This window comes from Anomaloglossus baeobatrachus, unplaced genomic scaffold (genome assembly GCF_048569485.1).
Source record: "Anomaloglossus baeobatrachus isolate aAnoBae1 unplaced genomic scaffold, aAnoBae1.hap1 Scaffold_328, whole genome shotgun sequence".
NCBI classification, from domain to species: Eukaryota; Metazoa; Chordata; class Amphibia; order Anura; family Aromobatidae; genus Anomaloglossus; species Anomaloglossus baeobatrachus.
Genome location: NW_027442665.1, coordinates 89,296 through 105,512, shown reverse-complemented (window position 1 = coordinate 105,512; position 16,217 = coordinate 89,296). Strand labels below are relative to the sequence as shown.

Below are 16,217 nucleotides of genomic sequence, written 5' to 3'. Positions count from 1 at the left end.
GGGGAACTGCAGGGAGATGAGAGGGAGGAGAGGCTACAGAGAAGCAGTCAGCGAGTGTCAGGACGTCCACTCTCCCATCATTGTACGGAGGTACCTGGGGAACTGCAGGGAGATGAGAGGGAGAAGAGGCTACAGAGAAGCAGTCAGCGAGCGTCAGGGCGTCCACTCTCCCATCATTGTACGGAGATACCTGGGGAACTGCAGGGAGATGAGAGGGAGGAGAGGCTACAGAGAAGCAGTCAGCGACCGTCAGGGCGTCCGCTCTCCCATCATTGTACGGAGGTACCTGGGGAACTGCAGGGAGATGAGAGGGAGAGGAGGCTACAGAGAAGCAGTCAGTGAGCGTCAGGACGTCCACTCTCCCATCATTGTACAGAGTTACCTGGGAAACTGCAGGGAGATGAGTGGGAGAAGAGGCTACAGAGAAGCACTCAGCGAGCGTCAGGACGTCCACTCTCCCATCATTGTAAGGCGGTTCCTGGGGGATTGCAGGGAGATGAGAGGGAGGAGAGGCTACAGAGAAGCAGTCAGCGAGCGTCAGGACGTCCGCTCTCCCATCATTGTACGGAGATACCTGGGGATTGCAGGGAGATGAGAGGGAGGAGAGGCTACAGAGAAGCAGTCAGCGAGCGTCAGGACGTCCACTCTCCTATCATTGTATGGAGATATCTGGGGAACTGCAGGGAGATGAGAGGATGAAGAGGCTACAGAGAAGGAGTCAGCGAGCGTCAGGACGTCCACTCTCCCATCATTGTACGGAGATACCTGGGGAACTGCAGGGAGATGAGGGAGGAGAGGCTACAGAGAAGCAGTCAGCGAGCGTCAGGGCGTCCACTCTCCCATCATTGTACGGATATACCTGGGGATTGCAGGGAGATGAGAGGGAGGAGAGGCTACAGAGAAGCAGTCAGCGAGCGTCAGGACGTCCACTCTCCCATCATTGTACGGAGGTACCTGGGGAACTGCAGGGAGATGAGAGGGAGAAGAGGCTACAGAGAAGCAGTCAGCGAGCGCCAGGACGTCCACTCTCCCATCATTGTACGGAGATACCTGGGGAACTGCAGGGAGATGAGAGGGAGAAGAGGCTACAGAGAAGCAGTCAGCGAGCGTCAGGGCGTCCACTCTCCCATCATTGTATGGAGCTACCTGGGGATTGCAGGGAGATGAGAGGGAGGAGAGGCTACAGAGAACCAGTCAGCGAGCGCCAGGACGTCCTCTCTCCCATCATTGTACGGAGCTACCTGGGGAACTGCAGGGAGATGAGAGGGAGGAGAGGCTACAGAGAAGCAGTCAGTGAGCGTCAGGACGTCCTCTCTCCCATCATTGTACGGAGGTACCTGGGGAACTGCAGGGAGATGAGAGGGAGGAGAGGCTACAGAGAAGCAGTCAGTGAGCGTCAGGACGTCCTCTCTCCCATCATTGTACGGAGGTACCTGGGGAACTGCAGGGAGATGAGAGGGAGGAGAGGCTACAGAGAAGCAGTCAGCGAGCATCAGGACGTCCACTCTCCCATCATTGTACGGAGCTACCTGGGGAACTGCAGGGAGATGAGAGGGAGGAGAGGCTACAGAGAAGCAGTCAGTGAGCGTCAGGACGTCCTCTCTCCCATCATTGTACGGAGGTACCTGGGGAACTGCAGGGAGATGAGAGGGAGGAGAGGCTACAGAGAAGCAGTCAGCGAGCATCAGGACGTCCACTCTCCCATCATTGTACAGAGTTACTTGGGGAACTGCAGGGAGATGAGCGGGAGAAGAGGCTACAGAGAAGCAGTCAGCGAGCGTCAGGGCGTCCACTCTCCCATCATTGTACGGAGATACCTGGGGAACTGCAGGGAGATGAGGGAGAAGAGGCTACAGAGAAGCAGTCAGCGAGCGTCAGGGCGTCCACTCTCCCATCATTGTACGGAGATACCTGGGGGATTGCAGGGAGATGAGAGGGAGGAGAGGCTACAGAGAAGCAGTCAGCGAGCGTCAGGACGTCCGCTCTCCCATCATTGTACGGAGGTACCTGGGGAACTGCAGGGAGATGAGAGGGAGAAGAGGCTACAGAGAAGCAGTCAGCGAGCGTCAGGACGTCCACTCTCCCATCATTATACGGAGGTACCTGGGGAACTGCAGGGAGATGAGAGGGAGAAGAGGCTACAGAGAAGCAGTCAGCGAGCGTCAGGACGTCCGCTCTCCCATCATTGTACGGAGATACCTGAGGAACTGCAGGGAGATGAGAGGGAGGAGAGGCTACAGAGAAGCAGTCAGCGAGCGTCAGGACGTCCACTCTCCCATCATTGTACGGAGATACCTGGGGAACTGCAGGGAGATGAGAGGGAGGAGAGGCTACAGAGAAGCAGTCAGCGAGCGTCAGGACGTCCACTCTCCCATCATTGTAAGGCGGTTCCTGGGGGATTGCAGGGAGATGAGAGGGAGGAGAGGCTACAGAGAAGCAGTCAGCGAGCGTCAGGGCGTCCACTCTCCCATCATTGTACGGATATACCTGGGGATTGCAGGGAGATGAGAGGGAGGAGAGGCTACAGAGAAGCAGTCAGCGAGCGCCAGGACGTCCACTCTCCCATCATTGTACGGAGCTACCTGGGGAACTGCAGGGAGATGAGAGGGAGAAGAGGCTACAGAGGAGCAGTCAGCGAGCGTCAGGACGTCCGCTCTCCCATCATTGTACAGAGTTACCTGGGGAACTGCAGGGAGATGAGGGAGGAGATGCTACAGAGAAGCAGTCAGCGAGCGTCAGGGCGTCCACTCTCCCATCATTGTACGGATATACCTGGGGATTGCAGGGAGATGAGAGGGAGGAGAGGCTACAGAGAAGCAGTCAGCGAGCGTCAGGGCGTCCACTCTCCCATCATTGTACGGATATACCTGGGGATTGCAGGGAGATGAGAGGGAGGAGAGGCTACCTAGAAGCAGTCAGCGAGCGCCAGGACGTCCACTCTCCCATCATTGTACGGAGCTACCTGGGGAACTGCAGGGAGATGAGAGGGAGAAGAGGCTACAGAGGAGCAGTCAGCGAGCGTCAGGACGTCCGCTCTCCCATCATTGTACAGAGTTACCTGGGGAACTGCAGGGAGATGAGGGAGGAGAGGCTACAGAGAAGCAGTCAGCGAGCGTCAGGGCGTCCGCTCTCCCATCATTGTACGGAGATACCTGGGGAACTGCAGGGAGATGAGAGGGAGGAGAGGCTACAGAGAAGCAGTCAGCGAGTGTCAGGACGTCCACTCTCCCATCATTGTACGGAGGTACCTGGGGAACTGCAGGGAGATGAGAGGGAGAAGAGGCTACAGAGAAGCAGTCAGCGAGCGCCAGGACGTCCACTCTCCCATCATTGTACGGAGCTACCTGGGGAACTGCAGGGAGATGAGAGGGAGAAGAGGCTACAGAGGAGCAGTCAGCGAGCGTCAGGACGTCCGCTCTCCCATCATTGTACAGAGTTACCTGGGGAACTGCAGGGAGATGAGAGGGAGGAGAGGCTACAGAGAAGCAGTCAGCGAGCGTCAGGACGTCCACTCTCCCATCATTGTACGGATATACCTGGGGATTGCAGGGAGATGAGAGGGAGGAGAGGCTACAGAGAAGCAGTCAGCGAGCGTCAGGGCGTCCACTCTCCCATCATTGTACGGATATACCTGGGGATTGCAGGGAGATGAGAGGGAGGAGAGGCTACAGAGAAGCAGTCAGCGAGCGCCAGGACGTCCACTCTCCCATCATTGTACGGAGCTACCTGGGGAACTGCAGGGAGATGAGAGGGAGAAGAGGCTACAGAGGAGCAGTCAGCGAGCGTCAGGACGTCCGCTCTCCCATCATTGTACAGAGTTACCTGGGGAACTGCAGGGAGATGAGGGAGGAGAGGCTACAGAGAAGCAGTCAGCGAGCGTCAGGGCGTCCGCTCTCCCATCATTGTACGGAGATACCTGGGGAACTGCAGGGAGATGAGAGGGAGGAGAGGCTACAGAGAAGCAGTCAGCGAGCGTCAGGACGTCCACTCTCCCATCATTGTACGGAGGTACCTGGGGAACTGCAGGGAGATGAGAGGGAGAAGAGGCTACAGAGAAGCAGTCAGCGAGCGCCAGGACGTCCACTCTCCCATCATTGTACGGAGGTACCTGGGGAACTGCAGGGAGATGAGAGGGAGGAGAGGCTACAGAGAAGCAGTCAGCGACCGTCAGGGCGTCCGCTCTCCCATCATTGTACGGAGGTACCTGGGGAACTGCAGGGAGAGGAGAGGGAGAAGAGGCTACAGAGAAGCAGTCAGCGAGCGTCAGGACGTCCACTCTCCTATCATTGTACGGAGGTACCTGGGGAACTGCAGGGAGATGAGAGGGAGAAGAGGCTACAGAGGAGCAGTCAGCGAGCGTCAGGACGTCCACTCTCCCATCATTGTACGGAGATACCTGGGGAACTGCAGGGAGATGAGAGGGAGAAGAGGCTACAGAGAATCAGTCAGCGAGCGTCAGGACGTCCGCTCTCCCATCATTGTACGGAGGTACCTGGGGAACTGCAGGGAGATGAGAGGGAGGAGAGGCTACAGAGAAGCAGTCAGCGAGCGTCAGGACGTCCACTCTCCCATCATTGTACGGAGGTACCTGGGGAACTGCAGGGAGATGAGAGGGAGAAGAGGCTACAGAGAAGCAGTCAGCGAGCGTCAGGGCGTCCACTCTCCTCACACTCCTAATTAACCCTTCCAAGCCTCAGCAGAGGTCGCAGTGAGGAGCCGGTAAGCGGCGCCATTTGTTGGTGCGGGGGTGGTTCTGCTATAATCCCCTCGGCCTCTTCACTATCATTGCGCGGAGCAGCGGCAGAATCCGAGTCCTGTGCACAGCTGATGACCTGTTACAGTGTGTCAGTGCAGCTGTGAGCAGCACGAGGCCTGGAAAGGTTCAGCCCCAGCTATATCATTCACTGACAGCAAGCAGAGGAATCCACAGTTCGTGAGGAAGGGGCAGAGATGTACTGTCCAGACGTAACGCCGGCCCTTTAAATAATGGTGCAGATGATGGGGTCGTCTCTGGCGCTGAACCTCGGTGTCAGGCGGCTTCACACGTCCGTGGAAAACACATCAACTTTCATACGCACCTGTCCCTCTCCGCTGCTGTCCCTCGTCGCTGCTGTCCCTCTCCGCTGCTGTCCCTCTCCGCTGCTGTCCCTCTCCGCTGCTGTCCCTCTCCGCTGCTGTCCCTCTCCGCTGCTGTCCCTCTCCGCTCCCTCCGCTGCTGTCCCTCTCCGCTGCTGTCCCTCGTCGCTGCTGTCCCTCGTCGCTGCTGTCCCTCTCCGCTGCTGTCCCTCTCCGCTGCTGTCCCTCTCCGCTGCTGTCCCTCTCCGCTGCTGTCCCTCTCCGCTCCCTCCGCTGCTGTCCCTCGTCGCTGCTGTCCTCTCTTCTGCTGTCCCTCTCCGCTGCTGTCCCTCTTTGCTGCTGTCCCTCTCCGCTGCTGTCCCTCTCCGCTGCTGTCCCTCTCCGCTGCTGTCCCTCTCCGCTGCTGTCCCTCTCCGCTCCCTCCGCTGCTGTCCCTCTCCGCTGCTGTCCCTCTCCGCTGCTGTCCCTCTCCGCTGCTGTCCCTCTCCGCTGCTGTCCCTCTCCGCTGCTGTCCCTCTCCGCTGCTGTCCCTCTCCGCTGCTGTCCCTCGTCGCTGCTGTCCCTCGTCGCTGCTGTCCCTCGTCGCTGCTGTCCCCTCCGCTCCTGTCCCCTCCGCTCCTGTCCCCTCCGCTCCTGTTCCCTCCGCTGCTGTCCCTCGTCGCTGCTGTCCTCTCTTCTGCTGTCCCTCTCCGCTGCTGTCCCTCTTTGCTGCTGTCCCTCTCCGCTGCTGTCCCTCTCCGCTGCTGTCCCTCTCCGCTGCTGTCCCTCTCCGCTGCTGTCCCTCTCCGCTGCTGTCCCTCGTCGCTGCTGGTTTTTTTCGCTTCTGTCCCCTCCGCTGCTGTCCCCTCTGCTGCTGTCCCCTCCTCTGCTGTCACCTCCAGAGCTGCAGTCACTATTCTGCTGTTACATTGTGTCTTATCCTCCAGTCACTTCCAGAGCTGTAGTCACTATTCTGCTGTTACATCGTGTCTTATCCTCTAGTCACCTCCAGAGCTGCAGTCACTATTCTGCTGTTACATTGTGTCTTATCCTCCAGTCACTTCCAGAGCTGTATTCACTATTCTGCTGTTACATCTTGTCTTATCCCTAGTCACCTCCAAAGCTGCAGTCACTATTCTGCTGTTACATTGTGTCTAATCCTCCAGAGCTGTAGTCACTATTCTGCTGTTACATTGTGTCTTATCCCCAGTCACCTCCAGAGCTGCAGTCACTGTTCTGCTGTTACATCGTGTCTTATCCTCCAGTCACCTCCAGAGCTGCAGTCACTGTTCTGCTGTTACATCGTGTCTTATCCTCCAGTCACCTCCAGAGCTGCAGTCACTGTTCTGCTGTTACATTGTGTCTTATCCTCCAGTCACCTCCAGAGCTGCACTCACTGTTCTGCTGTTACATTGTGTCTTATCCTCCAGTCACCTCCAGAGCTGCAGATACTGTTCTATTAATAATAAATATTTGTTCATTTATATAGCGCTATTCCGCAGCGCTTTACATACATCAGGAACACTGTCCCCATTGGGGCTCACAATCTAGAGCCCCTATCTGGAGTGTGGGAGGAAACCGGAGACCCCGGAGGAAACCCACGCAAACACGGGGAGAACATACACACTCCTGCAGATGGTGTCCTTGGTGGGATTTGAACCCAGGATCCCAGTGCGTCAAGACTGCAGTGCTAACCACTGAGCCACCACAAGACTGCGGTGCTAACCACTGAGCCACCACAGGACTGCGGTGCTAACCACTGAGCCACCACAGGACTGCGGTGCTAACCACTGAGCCACCACAGGACTGCGGTGCTAACCACTGAGCCACCACAGGACTGTGGTGCTAACCACTGAGCCACCACAGGACTGTGGTGCTAACCACTGAGCCACCACAGGACTGTGGTGCTAACCACTGAGCCACCACAGGACTGTGGTGCTAACCACTGAGCCACCACAGGACTGTGGTGCTAACCACTGAGCCACCACAGGACTTCGGTGCTAACCACTGAGCCACCACAGGAGTGCAGTGCTAACCACTGAGCCACCATAGGACTGCAGTGCTAACCACTGAGCCACCGTGCTGCCCTGTTCTGTGTTTGGTTATACGCGGTGCCCCTGCCCTCCGCCCTCCTTATGGGCTTCGCTCTTTCTTGGGTCCGGACCTCGCTCCTCGGAGACCTCTGATGAATCCTTCACTCCCCGAATTCTCCTTCCTGTAATTTACATGAAACTCTGAAGATGAAGGGAATAAGATAATGAGGGTCCAGAGTCTCCCCTCCCCCGACAGGGGCCCGACATAGGGGGCAGATGGTGGTGAAAAGGGATCATGGGGGATGGGCAGGTGGACGGAGTCCCTATATACACTGTTACAAAAGTATTCACACCCCCACAAACTCCAATGTATTGTATTGGGATTTTATGTAAAGGAAATGATTCCTGATTTTCTGCATATTTTATATATACATCTAAAGACTGTGAGATGCGTTAGTATTCAACCCCCGGAATCAGAACTTTGTAGGACCACCTTTCGCTGTATTGCATTTGTATTCAGCCCCTGCATTTTTATAAATTGGAGCAGCATTATAGCAGTTATCTTCTTGTACATAGGGGCAGTATTATAGTAGTTATATTCCTGTGCATAGGGGGCAGTATTATAGTAGTTATATTCTTGTACATAGGAGCAGTATTATAGTAGTTATATTCTTGTATATAGGGGCAGTATTATAGTAGTTATATTCTTGTATATAGGGGCAGTATTATAGTAGTTATATTCTTGTACATAGGGGCAGTATTATAGTAGTTATATTCTTGTATATAGGGGCAGTAGTATAGTAGTTATATTCTTGTACATAGGGGGCAGTATTATAGTAGTTATATTCTTGTATATAGGGAGCAGTATTATAGTAGTTATATTCTTGTACATAGGGAGCAGTATTATAGTAGTTATATTCTTGAACATAGGAGCAGTATTATAGTAGTTATATTCTTGTATATAGGGGCAGTATTATAGTAGTTATATTCTTGTACATAGGAGCAGTATTATAGTAGTTATATTCTTGTATATAGGGGGCAGTATTATAGTAGTTATATTCTTGTATATAGGGGCAGTATTATAGTAGTTATATGCTTGTACATAGGGGCAGTATTATAGTAGTTATATTCTTGTACATAGGGGGCAGTATTATAGTAGTTATATTCTTGTATATAGGGGCAATATTATAGTAGATATATTCTTGTATATAGGAGCAGTATTATAGTAGTTATATTCTTGTACATAGGGAGCAGTATTATACTAGTTATATTCTTGTACATAGGGGGCAGTATTATAGTAGTTATATTCTTGTGCATAGGGGGCAGTATTATAGTAGTTATATTCCTGTATATAGGAGCAGTATTATAGTAGTTATATTCTTGTATATAGGGGCAGTATTATAGTAGTTATATTCTTGTACATAGGGGGCAGTATTATAGTAGTTATATTCTTGTACATAGGGGCAGTATTATAGTAGTTATATTCTTGTATATAGGGGCAGTATTATAGTAGTTATATTCTTGTATATAGGGGCAGTATTATAGTAGTTATATTCTTGTATATAGGGGCAGTATTATAGTAGTTATATTCTTGTACATAGGGGCAGTATTATAGTAGTTATATTCTTGTACATAGGGGCAGTATTATAGTAGTTATATTCTTGTACATAGGGGGCAGTATTATAGTAGTTATATTCTTGTACATAGGGGCAGTATTATAGTAGTTATATTCTTGTATATAGGGGCAGTATTATAGTAGTTATATTCTTGTATATAGGAGCAGTATTATAGTAGTTATATTCTTGTACATAGGGGGCAGTATTATAGTAGTTATATTCTTGTACATAGGGGCAGTATTATAGTAGTTATATTCTTGTATATAGGGGCAGTATTATAGTAGTTATATTCTTGTATATAGGGGCAGTATTATAGTAGTTATATTCTTGTATATAGGGGGCAGTATTATAATAGTTATATTCCTGTGCATAGGGGGCAGTATTATAATAGTTATATTCTTGTATATAGGGGCAGTATTATAGTAGTTATATTCTTGTATATAGGGGCAGTATTATAGTAGTTATATTCTTGTATATAGGAGCAGTATTATAGTAGTTATATTCTTGTACATAGGGGGCAGTATTATAGTAGTTATATTCTTGTACATAGGGGCAGTATTATAGTAGTTATATTCTTGTATATAGGGGCAGTATTATAGTAGTTATATTCTTGTATATAGGGGCAGTATTATAGTAGTTATATTCTTGTATATAGGGGGCAGTATTATAATAGTTATATTCCTGTGCATAGGGGGCAGTATTATAATAGTTATATTCCTGTGCATAGGGGGCAGTATTATAGTAGTTATATTCTTGTACATAGGGGGTAGTATTATAGTAGTTATATTCTTGTATATAGGGGCAGTATTATAGTAGTTATATTCTTGTACATAGGGGCAGTATTATAGTAGTTATATTCTTGTACATAGGAGCAGTATTATAGTAGTTATATGCTTGTACATAGGGGCAGTATTATAGTAGTTATATTCTTGTACATAGGAGCAGTATTATAGTAGTTATATTCTTGTATATAGGGGCAGTATTATAGTAGTTATATTTTTGTACATAGGAGGCAGTATTATAGTAGTTATATTCTTGTATATAGGGGCAGTATTATAGTAGTTATATTCTTGTACATAGAGGGCAGTATTATAGTAGTTATATTCTTGTACAAAGAGGCAGTATTATAGTAGTTATATTCTTGTATATAGGGACAGTATTATAGTAGTTATATTCTTGTATATAGAGGCAGTATTATAGTAGTTATATTCTTGTACATAGGGGGCAGTATTATAGTAGTTATATTCTTGTACATAGGGGCAGTATTATAGTAGTTATATTGTTGTGTATATAGGGGCAGTATTATAGTAGTTATATTCTTGTGTACATAGGAGTAGTATTATAGTAGTTATATTCTTGTACATAGGGGCAGTATTATAATAGTTATATTCTTGTACATAGGGGCAGTATTATAGTAGTTATATTGTTGTGTATATAGGGGCAGTATTATAGTAGTTATATTCTTGTGTACATAGGAGCAGTATTATAGCAGTTATATTCTTGTACATAGGGGCAGTATTATAATAGTTATATTCTTGTACATAGGGGCAGTATTATAGTAGTTATATTGTTGTGTATATAGGGGCAGTATTATAGTAGTTATATTCTTGTATACAGGGGATTGTTTTGATAACTTTTCAAGTCTCTTGTACCTGAACCTAATCTAGCACAGAGCCCCTTGGAGTTGTCCTCCCCCCTCCTGCCCTCCCCCTTATTTCTATGGTAATCTTATCTGATGGGCTATTGGGATGGGGTATTTACGAGTCGGGGGATGTGAGGAGTGCAGAGTAGAGATGTTGGGTGAATGTGGAGACATGTCTTTGTTCTTCTGGGTAAGTTATGATCTCAGATATCGGGTGACCTGTCAGTATTAGTAATATGAGCAGTATATGGTTGGATTCCGGGTGAAGTGTTGAGCGTGAAGCTCCGTTCTTCTTCGCTGGGCGATCGCTGGTATCTCAACAATTGGGTATTGGGCAATAAAGTCATGCCGGATATGTCGTGTTTCATATCTATGTGAATGTAAAATCAGCATAGAAAATATGATGCTAATATCCCTCACCTGTGAGTCCTAGGGGCGAAGATATGCGGAAAACTGGAATTTCCTAGTTTTCTGCAGCTCTGGGCACAGCCCACAAGACATCCCCGTGTGAGGTCACAGAGGGGGGGTGACCGGAGGCTATAAAGGTCAGCGCCCACATTATTCCCTGTTGCAGTTCTGGAGGACACAGACCAGCTGCGGGGCTGCACATTTTGCTTTCCCTGAGCTCCCTCTCCCTAATTTCGGACGTCACATCTGTGGCAGGAGTTTAGTAAGTTCCATGTTTGTCCCTTTTATTTTATGTGACTGTCTATATTGTGCGGTATTGTTCCTTCTGTAACCTCTTGTGTATAAACGCTGCGGCCTCCTCTTTTGGATTTAGTATATAAATGCAATAGCTTCGTTCCTCTTGCTCTATATACACCCTGAACCCCCAGTTCGCCTTTTGCTGTCTAGCGGGCGTCCAGTCGACCTATAAACGATTGGTGGCAGCGGTGAGATATAGAGCATTAGTGATCTGGTTTGAGCAATCATCCCTTTCACTAGAATCTTGCAGGTTCCTGCGCGGATTCTGTGCAGAGGTTTTGAGGATCGAGCTCAGCGTTTAATACCTGGAGCAATACTGTACATTTAGCGGTTACCCCCCTCCCCCGCTCTTGTTTTTCTGTCCTATCTTTTATTTGGCGACTATGGCTGCAGTTGGGAAGGCCTGGTACAAGCAGCAGACCAAGGAGGTCCTTGCTGCCATCTGTACGGTCAGACAGATCGACCCCGCTGGCAAACACAGGCAGCAGTTGATTACAGAACTATTACAATATGACGCAGAGCAAGTCCATCACCCGAGCCCTGAAGAAGGGGAGCCGAGCCAAGGCCTGGACGGTGCTGCTGCAGGGAGCCCACCGGTAGCCTCAAGCCAGAGCAGCAACCTGAGCAGCATGGACCCCTACCTGCACATAGCCCTACAGCAACTCAGTGTAGATGACCGGGAGGGACAGCTGCAGCTCATTCAGCAATATCAAGATCGGGAGGCCGAGAGAATCAAGCGTCGGGCCCAAGCCGAGCGAGAAGCTGAGCAAGCCGAGCGTCGGGCCCAAGCCGAAAGACAAGCTGAGCAAGCCGAGCATCGGGCCCAAGCCGAGCGAGAAGCTGAGCGAGCCGAGCGCATGACCCAAGCCAAACGAGAAGCTGCAGAACGTCAAGCCCAGAGAGACCATGAACTGAAGGTCCTCCAACTCCGGCAGCGGCCATCCTCCCCACTGAACTGTGAGTCCGAAGTTGCTAACAGCTTTCTACCCCGGCCTGAGCACTTTCCTGTGTTGGAGAATGACGGGGACGTGTACATATTCCTGAGGGGGTTTGAAACGACTTGCCTTCAGTATCAGTTGCCCAAGAACCAGTGGACACGATACTTAATCCCAGTGTTGCGAGGAAAGGCCCTGGAAGTGTTCGCCAGTCTCCCTGAAGAGCAAGCTGGAGACTATGAGGCCATAAAGCAGGCCCTGATCCGAAAATACCAGCTGACCCCAGAGGTGTACCGACAAAGGTTCCGGACACTCCAGCGTGGACCTCACGAAAGCAACAGGGATGTGGTGGAAAGGCTCAGAGCCAACTTTGACCAGTGGACTCAAGGACTGTCAGTCACCACTGCTGAGGAGCTAATGGACCTGTTGGTGAAGGAACAATTCCTACATCGTTGTCCTGTGGACGTGCGACAGTTCGTGATGGACCGGGAACCAAAGGATGCGAATACAGCAGCAGAGATTGCCTGCGCCTACGAGGCCAACCATATGCCTGAGGTGCAGAAGCCATCTGCCGCCAGCCGGAAAAGGGGTAAGGTGACAACCACTGCCCCTGCCAGCAGACCTCCTGGAGGTCCTCTCTCGTCTGCTAGCACCCGGCCTGCATCAGATCCCCGCAGGTGTTTTTCCTGCAACCGGACTGGACACCTCCGCTCCACCTGCCCAGAGAGGCAGAAGAGGAGCCCCACACCCAAGGCCCCAGGGCCTAGAGCAGCTGTTCCTTATGTGGGTGGGGCAGTTGGGTGGTCCTGTGACAACATGCAATCCGTCACCGTGGGCAACACCATCACGGTGGGACTTAGATCCACAAGTGCCAAACGAACCCTGGTCCGCCCAGAACTGTTGTCCCCTGAAAACTTTATCCTGGGGAAGACCCTGACTATCAACGGGATGGGGGGTGTCGTATCTTTGCCGGTGGCCAAGGTTTTCCTGGACTGGGGTGTTGGGCGGGGGGTGAGGGAAGTGGGGGTGTCCGCGCACCTCCCCATAGATGTGCTATTGGGAACTGATCTGGGACGGATAGTCGCCCATTTTATTCCTGGCGCCCCTCCCAGATCCCGTATTTCACGTGATTCCAATTTCTATAGCCTGGGTTTCAGTGTTGTACATGAAGATGACGTGTCTCCCGATACAGGAGAACTCGGCCATGGGACGCTGAGGGGTAATAATGCTGAGGATCCCCTAGGAGGAGCAAACGTCAGTGGTAAGGGCCATGGGGATCATAAAGCAGTGGGTCCCGTGCAGCTGTCCAGCGTCACAGTGGATGGTGACAAGTCCGGTGGTAGCTGCCCCATGATTAGCACTGCTCCTGAGGCATTACGGGAGGTTGAGAAAGTATTATCCAGAGCCGGTCAGGCTGATGAGAAAGTGTTGTTATCCCCCGGGGACACGGCCTACATCTCTGCTGTCACCCGCAGTCAGACTGCCCAGAATGCAGGTGACACCTTGCCTTCTGGTCCCTCCTCACCCAGAGGGATAACGGAACTGGTTACGGTCCCAGAGGTTCCCGGTGAGGTTGGGACCTTAACGTCACTTCTGGCTGCCTCTAGCCGGGAGTTTCAGGCGGCTCTGCATGCAGATGTCAGCCTAGTGACGTTGAGGGACCTCGCGGAGAAGCCCTTCTCCAATACTGGTAAGGAGAGGGTGTTCTGGGACCAGGGAAGGTTGTACCGGGAGACTGTTCCCTGTAACCCCCAACAGGAGTGGCTGAGGGAAAGACAGCTGGTGGTGCCCTATCGGTTTAGGGATGAGTTGTTGCGGATTGCCCATGAGATCCCACTTGCCGGACACTTGGGGGTCAGCAAAACCAAGGCCCGGCTATCTCACCACTTCTATTGGCCCAAAATGGGGACCGATATCTCCAACTACTGCCGCTCCTGTATCACGTGTCAGAGAGTGGGAAAGTTGGGGCCTGCTCCCAAAGCTCCCCTGATCTCTTTGCCGGTGATAGAGGAGTTTTTCCAGAGGGTCGCTGTGGACATTGTCGGGCCTCTGGCCGTCCCCAGCAGCTCTGGAAAACGGTTCGTCCTTACTGTGGTAGACTTTGCTACCCGGTATCCGGAGGCGGTGGCTCTGTCCTCAGTTAGGGCCGATGAGGTGGCAGATGCCCTCCTGGCCATATTCTCCCGAGTAGGATATCCCAGGAGGATGCTTAGCGACCAGGGGACTCAGTTCATGTGTCGTCTAGTGGAGGCTTTCTGTAAGAAAATGCAGGTGCGGTGTCTGGTATCAGGCGACTATCCCCCACAGACCAATGGTTGGTGTGCGCGATTTAATGGTACCCTTAACCAGATGCTGAAGATGCTGGTTGAGTCTCATGGACGTGATTGGGAGCGGTACCTCCCACACCTGCTTTTTGCTTACCGAGAGGTACCTCAGGCCTCAACGGGGTTCTCCCCCATCGAGCTCCTGTATGGCAGACGAGTCCGGGGGCCTCTTGGTCTGGTAAGGGAATCCTGGGAAGAGGAACTGAACTCCCCAGAAGTGTCCGTTGTGGAGTATGTCATGCGGCTCCGTGACAAAATGCAGTCAATGACGTGGCTGGTGGATGAGGATATGGTGCAGGCCCAGGCCAGCCAGAAGCTGTGGTACGACCAACACGCTCGGGAGCGGGTGTACGAAGCGGGTCAGAAGGTGAGGGTCCTAGTCCCAATGACCCAGAACAAGCTTCAGGCGGCCTGGGAGGGCCCATACCTGGTGCATCAGCGCCTCAATGACGTAAACTACGTGGTCACCATTGACCATGCCAGTCAAAAAGTCTTCCATGTCAACATGATAAAAGCTCATGATGACTGGGAAGCCAGCGCCCTAGCAAGGCAAAATTGAACTCCTGGTGGACTTGCTCGCAGCGGCCCAAGATGGCGGATCTATTGAGGACGTGGGATTAAACCCGCAGCTATCCAAGGACCAGAGGCCCCAGTTGCGGGAGGTGTTACAGCCCTACCTGACCGTCTCCACGGGTGTCCCAGGGAAGATGCTGCTAGCCATCCACCAGGTAGACACAGGGAGTCGTCACCCAGTCTGCCAAACCCCCCTACCGTGTCTCCCTAGATCGGTGAGATGCCCTCACCAGTTCCCCAATCCCTGGCCTTCACACCACGGTTCATAGCTCAGATGCCAGTGTGCAGCACTCAGCCAGGTCAGCGGGGCAGGGCATCCGGTGATGTTTCTCAGCCACAAGCTCTTACCCCGGGAAGTGGCCGCTGTGGAGAAGGAGCGCCGCGCTATAGTGTGGACCCTGCGGAAGCTGCAGCCCGACCTATATGGACGCTCCATCACCATAGTAACCGACCACCACTGTCAGCGCCCACGTTTTGGCTTGGTTCAGTTCTGGAGGACACAGAAACTGTGGAGCTGCCATTTGTACAGATCCTCCTCCACGAACCCCCGGACGTCACCTCTGTGCCACGAGATTAGGAACTTCCACGTTTGTCCCTTTTTTTTTATATAATTGTCCATATAATATTGTATTATTCCTTCTATATCTTGTGTATTTTTATAACCTCTGCGGCTTCTATCAGATTAACTCTATAAATAAAACCGCCTCAGTCCTCTACATAATCCCAAATATGCCCTACACTGCAGAGCGGGCGTCCAGACCACCTACAAACCACTGGCGGTGACAGAGACTGCTATACTAGTGTTATTCCCCGCACCGGCTGTTCACGACACGCAGTATTATAGCAGTTATATTCTTGTATATAGGGGCAGTATTATAGTAGTTATATTCTTGTACATAGGGGTAGTATTATAGTAGTTATATTCTTGTATATAGGGGCAGTATTATAGTAGTTATATTCTTGTACATAGGGGGCAGTATTATACTAGTTATATTCTTGTACATAGGGGGCAGTATTATAGTAGTTATATTCTTGTACATAGGGGGCAGTATTATAGTAGTTATATTCTTGTACATAGGGAGCAGTATTATAGCAGTTATATTCTTGTACATAGGGAGCAGTATTATACTAGTTATATTCTTGTACATAGGGGCAGTATTATAGCAGTTATATTCTTGTACATAGGGGGCAGTATTATAGCAGTTATATTCTTGTACATAGGGGGCAGTATTATAGCAGTTATATTCTTGTACATAGGGGGCAGAATTATAGCAGTTATATTCTTGTACATAGGGGCAGTATTATAGTAGTTATATTCTTGTATATAGGGGGCA

At 50.9% G+C, this 16,217-nt stretch overlaps 2 protein-coding genes across 3 annotated transcripts in view; both read left to right on the top strand.

Annotated features, from left to right (window-relative positions):
* The window catches only part of LRRC24 (leucine rich repeat containing 24), a 148,367-nt gene that overhangs the window by 58,786 nt on the left and 73,364 nt on the right, over positions 1–16,217 (top strand). The window lies entirely within an intron of this gene.
* On the top strand, positions 11,435–15,548 carry LOC142270515 (uncharacterized). Its single transcript, XM_075332437.1, has one exon. The coding sequence runs from the start codon at positions 11,435–11,437 to the stop codon at positions 14,867–14,869; it is 3,435 nt and encodes a 1,144-aa protein (XP_075188552.1). The 3' UTR covers positions 14,870–15,548.